General features: G+C 45.1%; 1 protein-coding gene across 2 annotated transcripts in view; it reads left to right on the plus strand.

The window, feature by feature from the left end:
- The window catches only part of jarid2b (jumonji and AT-rich interaction domain containing 2b), a 117,224-nt gene that overhangs the window by 89,399 nt on the left and 16,591 nt on the right, over positions 1-11,234 (plus strand). Inside the window, exons 1-2 of one of the 2 annotated variants that reach the window (XM_071204834.1) lie at positions 3,513-3,724; positions 6,878-7,132. The exons of the other annotated variant lie outside the window; for it this stretch is intronic. Coding sequence (XP_071060935.1) covers positions 3,722-3,724; positions 6,878-7,132 — 258 coding nt within the window. The 5' untranslated portion in view covers positions 3,513-3,721. Of the gene's footprint in view, positions 1-3,512; positions 3,725-6,877; positions 7,133-11,234 lie in introns of those variants that run through there. 2 annotated transcript variants of the gene reach the window in all.

An 11,234-nucleotide genomic window follows, 5' to 3' on the forward strand; every position in this document is an offset into this window, starting at 1 on the left:
TAAATCCCAGACAGTCTTATTTCGGGATCTTGAATATATTAGAGGATACAGTTGTGTGTTGTTGTCTGTCTGCTGCCTTCTCACATTCTGCTTCTTCTTCACAACGATTTCTGTCCATCTAATATTTTCTGACTCACTGCCACGGTCGGCTCCATCCTCTTTTCAGTTTCCACTCGATATACCTTTTGACAACCTGCATGTATTCCCAAACCCTGAATGTTGCATTGTTAAACTTGTCCCCACAAGTACTGCAGACGGCACGCACAAACTCTTCCTCTTATGTATTGAGCATTTTCAACTCCACTTCCTTGCACCCCCAAACAACACACCCCCCCCTCCCTCCGTGTGCCCCTGTGGCCTGTTTGCCATTGGCCCTCTGACCCCGTTCAGAGCAGTACATTACAGCCATTTAGCTAATGAAGCCAGTCATTAGAGCTGATTGGGCCGGTGTGTGTGCCGCCTCGCCGTGTTTGTTTGGTCTAAGAGAGGAGTGTTTGCTCTGTCACCAAGATGAACGAGGTGTCTGAGCGGTTGTGTTTGTTCATGTGTGTGAGACTGTGTCTTTAGGTGGATGGTGTGGCTTGTTTGCATCTGTTGGTGTGTATGTACGCTGCGGTCGGTCACCTAACCTCCCACGGCGGATCCGCTGGTTAAAAGCCAGAAAATGGTATGTTGCTACAAAGTGGCACCGCGACAAGGGTTCAACCACTTATTGTCTGCATCCCACTTCAGATGCTGTGCCAAGAAACCACAACACAACGCACACCGGACAGGGGTTGGGACTTCTTCTACCGGCCGTGGTGTGAGAATATATCCCAGCATGCAAAGAAGCAGCCCATGTGTGGTTTACTGTGGATTATATAAGACGCCGTTAGTTTCTGTCCTACTGACTCCTTTTAGAAATTAAAGATGGCAGGTAAAACTAATAATATCTGTCCGGGAAATCTGCAAGTGCTACAGATTGTTTTCCGTCTCTCCGGCTCTCTGAGGGACAATTAGAGACTGTGAACGGTTGATCCAAGGCACAATCAGATTGTTTTATTACGGTGTATGAAAATGCTTTGATACGAGAATGAGATTAAAACTAGGCTTTCAAAATAAATGTGATGTGACATATGCTAACCAGAGGTCCCCCGACTGGCCAATAACAGTTGTTAGTGCAGCTTAAAATGAAAATGAATCTATTTTCAAAGATGTATTTTAGGCTTTAGAAATGACTGATGAAATAATGTGTTCATTGTGTTCTCATCACAAATCAACGTCATTTAAGAAGTTGATTTACAGAAGTGTGTGTTGGTGGTCTTCAGTGTTCCCTTAAGGACTCTTGTTTTCTATTTTTATTTCGGTAGACATTTTTAACATCACAATACATAACTGGGCAATGTTAATCTCTTAATCATTTAACAGACTGCATCAGTTAAGCTTTCTATTATGTCCAATCTTCTGTCAATAGGGAAAACACGCATTCAGGGTTTAAGTAGGTTTCCACCACACACACACACACACACACACACACACACACACACACACACACACACACCACACACACACACACACACACACCACACACACACACACACACACACACACTGAGCTCCATTGTCCACTTACAGAGTACTTGTATTAGTCTTACATTTTGGACAAAAGATCCCTTTTGTAACATTTATTAACGCATGCTCTCCAATCTAAAACATATTGTCCAAATAGAGACCTATTGAAGTGAAAGTGCTAATTTCCTACATGCTTTATGTTCTCTATAAGATGAATGCCTTTTTATTTAATTGAATTATTTTGGTGTATGACTTGTTATACTTATATTAAGCAACTTTATAATGTACACAATAACAAATGTGTCGAATCTCAGATAAGTATTAAGTGCCCTCTATAACAAGAGTGCCAATTAAATAATTGGCTAGGCTTGATTCACGCTGTGTAATGTAAAGTGCTCTGTATAGCTTAATGCAAGCTAGTTAAATTCAGCCTATTTTTCAGAGGCTTAACATCATTTTAATTGACATGTAATCGTGCATTGCTTTCCATTAATGCCCTTTTAACACTGCTGGCCAAAAACCACAGGGTTTGCTGAAGCATATCACGGGGAAATGTTTACGAGTCTTCTGGAAGCACACAGGCATGATGCAGCACAATGAAAATCCAGAATGATATACAACTGTGCCTGTGTGTACATACATTATTATATATCTTTCCAAACATAAAGTGCCTGTTGCTAAAGCTACTCTCCACAAGCCCGTCTTAGTTTTTATTCCTGCACCTATAAGAGAGGGCCAGCTGTTTGCACCCTGATTTACGAGTGCAACACTATGAGATTTAATAACATAGCTTTGGGCTTCATGACCTTTTGTGAGAGTGTGTGTGTCTACTGTACATCCAGCTAACTGAGGTAACATTATAGGCCGTCTGCAGCCAAACACCATTTAATTCTTTCCAGCACGTATTGAGCTAGACTTCTCAGAGATGACAAAGAAAGTGATTGAGTGGGATGGAAAACGAACCTTGACTTTCTTCCCAAATAGTGGGAGAGATTGACTGTAATCCTGTTTGGAAGAGTGAAGGCAGCAGATTTGGGATTAGCTCCGCACTTACTCTTTGGTTTTCTAAAGTCACTCTCTTCTAGAGTTAGACATCAGAGCACATATATGGTATATACGTCTCAATAAAACTGTCAAGATGGAGCTTCTCTTTGGAAGACGACCCATTTCATGCTCACATTGCTTAAGCTTCTAGCTTTAAAGTTAACATATGTTGCATCACCCCCCCCCCCACCCTTTCCTTCTTTATGGTGCATAGTTACAGTATACCAGTCATATTGTGAAAACCACCACTACAGTATTATTATTATTGTCTTGGAATTACATTTGCAAGCATTGGTCACAGGACACATGTAAGGACGGTGAACAGTCACAGGTCCTTGTTAGTAGATGAATGGTGAATCCATATATTCACATTGTACGAAGAGCTTTGGAAGGCAACAGAGGTTTATTCTCAACTCCAGAAACAGTAGGTATTTTGTTGTAGTAAAACTGTCCATCGGCTTTTAACATTGTGCTGTGTGTGTCCTTGATTACATGTGTGTTTTAGTTTGTGAATGCAACAATGGTGCCGTTGTGTGCAGAGCGGTTTACAAAGCTCAATAGGCCACCAGCTGGGATAATAACGGATGAAAGAAACAGCAGCACAATTTCCATTATTCACAAAATGCTTGAGCAACTTCTATTCTAACATTAATATTTCACCACTCACACATTGATGTTGATTCAACTGTCATTTCAGAGATTACAATGAAACATATTGTTTTTGACAAGCCTGGAAAGCTGGTGCATTCCAAAAAAAGGCAGTTGATTTTTGACATACAGTAAAACAGTATATGTGTTTTTCAGTGCTTTTTTTCTTTATTGAAATTGTGATTTATTTGTCCTTTCCTACCCTCCCCCCCACCTACCTCTTTATTATTAATTAACCTCTCTGTGCCCCTCTCTCTGCACTCAGGTTCAGCGGCCCTGCCCAGCAACATGGCCTACTTTGGAAGCTCCCAGGAGGAGGAGGACCTGGAGGATGATGAAGGCGAGGAGGTGGAGGAAATGAGGAACGGTGGGATTTACTCTCATGGTTGGGGAAGCTACAGCCAGGCCGAGGCCTCCTCTTCCTGCCACTCCACCCCCCGCAAGGGCAAGCTCCCCGGCAGGGCAGCCGCTCAACGGGCATGGTAAGGACCGGACTAACGCCTGGGCATAAGCACGTAGAGAGGGACGTCCTTTCGTACATTTCCAAGGGCTTGATGGAAATGTAAGTCGGGGATATGAGCAGAGACAGACTGCTGGGTCTAATAGGCCACACATATGCTGCCTGTGTTTACCATCCAAAGAGATGAAGGACGGAGCAAACTCAAAGAGTGTAGGGTTGAAGGTGAGGTAAGAGGAAATTATATATAGGGCACTCGAAGAGAATGAGATAGATGAAGAGGGAGTTGAGTTAATAACTAAAGAGGAATGGACGGAGAGAAAAAGAGTTGGCGAAGGTAACTGATGGAGAAATTCCACGGAGGAAGAGGAAACACCCAGGCCGTAAACAGAACCAGCCAACGGAACAGAGTAGTAGCGCTATTTTCTGCGTGAACGTGAGACATTTCCTAAGTTTGCACTCTTGTGTTCCTCTGCAGAGACAGGGCTAGTGACATGGGAGAGCAGAGCAGCACATCAAGTCTTTCCACCCCAATTAACACTTAGCTTGCTAAGCCCTAACAAAGTGTTTATGCACACTGCAACAGCTGGCAGGGGCCCCCGACACATGCACAGCGCACTGACGGCATACTACACCCCTTGGGGCACGTAGACCTTTGGATGAATACACATACACACACTTGTGCGGAACATTTAGGAGATTGAGCCCATGAGAACAGACACACTCCCAATCCCAGCGTACATGAGTATGAAAACAAGTAAGCTGCATCTTTTTAATGCCAACAATTAAATAATTATTCTACATTAAGAACATCTGACTTCTGGGCTTGAGTACGGATAGAACAATACAAGACTGTGGGACTTTTCTACAGTGTATACTTAGTTTATAGAATCCTATATATTTGTCCTAGAGTTTTTACAGAGCCATATACATAATGTTCCAACCTGGAGGCCCTCACTCTTGGCTGACGTCGAGGACACACGATCCTTCCGGCCAGACGTTTCCCCTCAAAACAACTACTGGATGATTCCTCCTTTCCCCTCCCTTACTCACTTCCCATCCTCAGTCTGTAGAAGCGCCGGCAGTCAGGTTAAAAAGGTTGAACGCTTTGCTCATCTCTTTCCTCTGTCATCCTCTCAAGTGGAATGTGGAGGAGGAGGAGGGGGAGGGGCGGCTGCTGGGAGTAAGAGAGAAAGGGGAGGTCCATAGGTTGAACTGAAACTCTTGGGGGATCTGTGTGCTACCGTTTTGAATAGTTCACTGACACCACCAACCAGACGGATTGAATGTTCTCTCTTATTCTTCATGAGCATCTGGAGCTGCAGCTTGAAACATAAACTGTACATCAACAGGTATAATCTGTATAAGCAGCACAAACAATAGGACTTTGAAACCTGCTTGAACAAATCCAGGCTTGTGGTGTGCGTGAGGACAGAATGGGCTGCTTTCTTATCTCGTATACAAACACTGTTTGCAAAGCAGCTCGGAGCCTTCGCTGTGATATGCTAGATACAGAGATAAGAGGGGGGGAAGGCAGATAGACTGTTGGGGACAATAGAGATGAAGTGGTTAAGGACACTGAGAAGGACGTTTTCACACATAGGTGTGCACACACGGTCAAGACTGGGTCCTTGTGTAGAGAAAGTGTGTGTGCTGTATCAGAAACACACACACACACAAAGAGTCAAACACACACCTCAGTACATTTTGTGGGTTTTAAGATTGGTGTCAAACGTGACACTTTAATATGCAGCTTTGGGCCACTCTCCAGCAGGAACAGAGTTATAGGCTCTTAGGGAGGATGAGGAGAGGAAGGGAGGGGAGGGAAGGGAGGGCTGAGAAAAAGAATAAATATAATTAGTAGAGGAGAGGGAAAGATTGTATTCTAGGAGCTAAAGAGAGACAGGAAGGCCCGACATTGCAGGCGATTCATCAGCTCTCCGTTCCTCTCTCCCACTCGGCCATGGGCCATGTTGACACAGCTACATTAAAGCGCTTTTATTGGGCTCAGTTTCTTGCTTAGCTCACTCCTCAAAATGTCAGGATTTCTCTCATTTTTTTATGGAGCCTGGAGCCCCAGAGACTTCAGGTTATGATTGGATACACACCCTCTCAGTATAGCACATACACACTTCTGCAGATAGACACATAAAATGAAAGCAACCAAAATGCACACACACACATCACCTAACAACATGTGCCTTGATTTGAGAGCATACTGTCTGTGTTGTGCATTGCGTGTGTGCTGTAAATGCTGTGTGTGTTTGTGCTGTGGCCTCCTGTCATTCTTTCCATGCAGCCTGTTGATATTAGGAGGCCATGAAACTTTAAATTGAGCCTCATGCAAGCTGAAGAGAGAGCTATTGAATATGTATGTTAATTGCCTCACTCCCGTTTGACTCGTTTAGCATCATCCCAGGGGGCTCATGCAGTCCACCTCCATTTTGAACAGGTTCATTGACATGTGGTATAAAGACCTTTTCATCCACACCTTAAATCATGCATATTTCACTGATTGGTCGATATGTTAGCCAAAACACTGTCGCTCCGATGTATGTGCGGGCCTTTCCACCTGGTGGTTGTGGTCCGGTGCTCAGGGGTAATATGACATTCTGCACTACAGGGGGGTATTGAGACCTCTGTCCACATAGTGGCTCTGGCATAGGTGGACGGTAGCCTGACAAATCCTAAAAGATGTCTAGAGTATGTTTGCCTCGATACCTGATAGGAACTTTCCACTCCTGCTTTCTCTACAGTGGCTTAATGTTTGCATTTATTTATTTATGTTGGACTTGTGTACATTAGGAACTAGTTTGCAATACTTGAAAACAAATATATACACATCAGACTCTTAGCAGACACATAAACTAAGGTCTCTTCTTTATCTTCAGGAAATACATGAACACACCTATTTTATATATCGGATGGAAAATGTAAGCAGTTGGCTTCAACATTGATTGCATTATCAAGGAACATTACGATGTTCCAACCTCACCTAGCTCTGGAAAAACTGTTGTGAAAAAAGAAAAGCAATTTTCCTATTTTCTAATACATTTGTAAGCCTGTTCCGAATCTAATTTCATGTATACGCAAACCCACTTAAAGCTGATGAGAGATTCCTCCTCTCACTCAATAATAAAAAGCAACACACCCGAACTCCCCTGCTGTTCCTTTACAGTTTTCCACGGCCATGGTAAAGCAGGGACCAGGGAGAGTCCGAGGCCTAAGGGAGGATCTTACGGCAGGGAAGCGCCGGCCCCGCCACTGCCACCATCCTCCTCCACCACCCCCGCCCCTCCTGAGGGAGCGCAGTGAGCGGGCGGAGGCGCGGGAGCAGGCGCGGGAGCAGGCCCTGGAGCAGGCCCTGGCCAGCAGCAGAGGCTCCTCCAACGGGCTGTCATCCAGGAGAGCTGCTGAGGAGCTGCGCAAACAGGTACTGTACCGGCAGCAGCACCTGTAACGCAGGTTTACAGACCCAACATACGATAATATTCAAAGAGAAAGGGAATGGAAGAAACCGGCTTCCCAGGGGGAGAGGTGACAGCCGGGAGTCTCCTGTAGGGAAACCTCAGTGGCTGGTGTGCATTCGCTGTGGTTCAACTGGAGTGGAATATTCTTTATATAAATAGGCTCGAGGTGAAGCGTGCTTGTTGCCCATTTGAAACCCTCCTCTCTCTTGACTCTTATTTTCCTAACCCACCCGTCACATCCTCTCTTTATCTTCTTCTCGATGATCTCTCCTGTGACTCTCTTGTCTCCCTCCTCTCCTTTCTTTTTATGGCTGATTTCCTCCTCTGCTTTGCCTCCTCTGTGCGCTTCCTTTGACTTTCCTCTCCTCTCCTTTCCTCCATCCATTGTGTCTGGGAGAGTAATGATTGTGTTTTGGCCTGCTGCGACGGCTGCTATATTTAGTAGTGCTGGCTAGGGGCTGTGAACGCCTGCCTCCCTCTTCATGGCACTTAACCGGTTCCAAGCAACCCCACAAAGTGGAAAAAGAGGAGGAGATGGAAGGAAGAGGGCAGAGGTGGCTGTAGTCGTCAGAAAGCTGGCATTTGTTTGATCACATTAGCTCGTCAGAAGCAGCTGCATTCTGAGGCTCTTCATGTATGCCTTTTCCTCTCTTTGCTTCCTTTCTGTCTTTCTCCCATTTCCTCCCCTGCCTTTTCCTTCCTGTTGAATGCCAACCCTCTCTGCAGTGTTGTTGTTGTTGTTGTTGTTGTTGTTGTTGTTGTTGTTGTTGTTCTTGTAATGTGCTGATGCAGACTCAGGCTTGTGCTTTGGGTTTTTAAAGTGGCTCGAATTGTCCAGTAAACCAACAATGAATCCCAATGAGAGTGACTGCCTGCCAATACGAACTTCAGCCTCACATGCTCACTAGTACTTGTTCTATCACTCTTCCTCTCCTCTCCTCCTCATTCAATTCTCTGTTGGCACCCTGCATGCTTCCTTTGACTCCTCTCCCGCTGCGCTTTACTCCCTTTACCTTTCTTCTCGTTATACCTCCGTCTCCCTTTCACTCGTTTTCTCTTCACGCTCCACTCTCTCGGTCTTAGCTCCTGTGTCAAACAGACGGATCTTGCCCTTGACAACATGGCTCCAATCATTTGGAAGGATTAGTCCTTTTTTTTTTTTTGCCTCTCTCTCGCTCTCCCTTCAATTAGCATGAACAGTATGTGTGTTAACCACGTGTGTTCAACACTCACACACTTATACACACTACCAACTGCGAGAATACAGGCTAAGCCATATGAAAGGTTAAGTGATTATGTAGCCGTAAAACCAACTAGGGGTTGTGTGTGTAAAACCGAAGGGTAAGGGCATTATCATAATTCAATTCACCGTGATTCAGTTCTACTTAATTCAATAGCGGCTTGTATCAACAAAATACATGCGCCGTTACGGTACCTTTTTATAAAACAATATGATTCTATCCATTTTAATTAAATAACAAAAGCAGGTCTGTCAGCAAAGCAGCTGCACACATCAGCGAGCACAGCATTTAGCCGACTCGGCAGCATTTAAAAAGAGGGCCCTGCACTTTCTTGGTTAGTTGCTTGAGACATCCTCAATTAAAGTGCTTGTTAAACAACATGTTCAAATGTACAATAAAGAAACAAACAAGAACTAAATGAAGATAACGGTGTGTTTCTCGTTCTCTTTCATCAGCTCCTGTATGTTTCCCTGTTAGTTTATAAAAAGGGTTTTGCATTATGTGTGTGTTATTAGCACCAAGCCGTAGTGACCTTTCTCTAGCTGCTTAAAAATCAACCTGCCCAGGGCCGCATCGCATCGCTCCCTAATAAGACAGCAGAGGGGGAAAAGGCTCAAGCTGGATTTATGCCTCTACATCGAGGTGTCCTGGCAGTCGCGCTGTAAATGACTCCCGCAAAATAATTGATTTATAGTTCGGCATAGAATTTAACCCGTTGATAGTCATTGCGCCGCTGTGACATTTGATGGATGTGTTGCACGCCACCAATCTGTGTCATGCGCTCATTTTACACCCAAGTTATGGTGTTTACATTATGTCATGGCTCGGGTGATATAGGACATCATGGGGAGGAGGAGGTGCGCGCTTGAAATGGTTTTGCTAGAAAGAAAAAAAAGAACATCACTGAGCAATTGCCAGATGTTCTCTTCTTCGATCTCTATTAGAAACATGTCAGAAAAAACACAAAATAACCAAAGCTGACCAATCACAGAGCTTTGTCTTTGTTGCCCTGTTGTGTAGTAACATCTTTAAGGAGCTCCTGCAGCAGGACAAGGAATGTGACCATATGTGGTTAAAAACATCTCCTGCCTCTCCCTTCCTTTGTCAGTCAGCAGGGCTTTGCAAGGGTTAAACGTCCTCCTGTCTTCTTCTATCCTCTGGCTGGGCTTCTCTCCATGTCTGTCTCTCTCTCTCTCTCTCTCTCTCTCTCTCTCTCTCTCTCTCTCTCTCTCTCTCTCTCTCTCTCTCTCTCTCTTTCTCTCTCTCTCTCTCTCTCTCTCTCTCTCTCTCTCTCTCTCTCTCTCTCTTATCTCTCTCCCCCCCCTCTTCTTCTCAGGGCCGGCTCCTGCAGATGTTGCCTGTTAAAAATCTTCCTGCCAGGCCTCAGCTGGGCTATAGCAACACATGATGTCATCAAGACCCACCTCCCTCTCCCTCTCCCTCCCCTTCCCCGCTCACATGCGACCGAAATCCACTCGAGAACAGCCTCCGTCTGCCTGTGTGTGTGTGTGTGTGTGTGTGTTCTATTTTTTTCCCCTTGGCTTTATTGTCTTTCTTGTTCTGTTCATCGTCCTCCTCATTTCTGTCTGCCAGTGGCTGTTAGCACGAGCTGTTTCTGTCTGTCTTCTCCTGCAAAGTATCGAAACTAGCTCCTGCCTCTTTGCTCTGCCTCCAATGTTCTCCTCTCACCGCCACTCTCTTGCCGTCCTCCCTGCCACCAGACCGAATCATTAAAGAGAGAAAAGTGATGGAGACTTGCCGAGCTCCCCTGAAGAGAGCCGCTCGGCTGAGCCCTCCTGTGGCAGGAAGCTGTCATGACACTGTGTCTCACACATGCACTGCTTTGTCAGCAAACTGTGGCTGGATAAATACAGTAGCTATCAGTGTTATATTGAATAAACAGCCTTGTAGTGATTGTAAAACAATGTGAAACATGTTAGTTTAAACTTTGTGAGATTGGTCATTTAATTCTCAGCTCAAAAGTAACAATTATAACAATGGTGCAGAGCATATTTTCTTTAGGCAGCGTTTATGCTTGAGTTTTCTTTTAGTCTCTCTTTCCTCCCCTCACCCCTTCTTTCCTCCCCTCACCCCTTCTTTCCTCCCCTTACCCCTTCTTTCCTCCCTCTCTCCTTGTCGCCCTTTGTTTTTCCATTGTGAGGAGGAGTGTGTGTGTTGGAGGGGAATGATTGACGGTGGCAGGGTTAGATTTCAGTCCCCCCTTATCTTTTAATGGCCCGGTCTTTGTGTCGGCCCCCCCGCCACCTGAGACAAACACAATACAATACATGCGCACACGCACACACACACGGCCCACACACACACACACACACACACACACACACACACACACACACACACACACACACACACACACACACACACACACACACACACACACACACACACACACACACACACACACACACACACACACACACACACACACACACACACACACACACACACACACACACACACACACACACACACACACACACACACACACACACACACACACACACACACACACACACACGTGTGATACGAGAGCCCTTCAAAGGCAAACCTGTCAATGGGCCGGCTGTCACCTCCCTCCTGTGGCGCCCAGACTGTGATTGATAACTCCATCTCTCACATCCCTCCTCCTCTCCTTCTTCGGGGGTTACCTTCCAGCTGGTCTGGACAGAAAGACGCACAGATACTGTAGAGGGATGGCAGTGAACATGATTGTACATTTTCTAATTACAATCATGGCTCTATGATGGCGTTATTGTTCAAAAATGTCAGTAAAAACAAGGAAAAATAATGTTTTCTATGAGAA

The sequence above is a fragment of the Pseudochaenichthys georgianus genome, chromosome 11 (assembly GCF_902827115.2).
Source record: "Pseudochaenichthys georgianus chromosome 11, fPseGeo1.2, whole genome shotgun sequence".
Taxonomy (NCBI): domain Eukaryota; kingdom Metazoa; phylum Chordata; class Actinopteri; order Perciformes; family Channichthyidae; genus Pseudochaenichthys; species Pseudochaenichthys georgianus.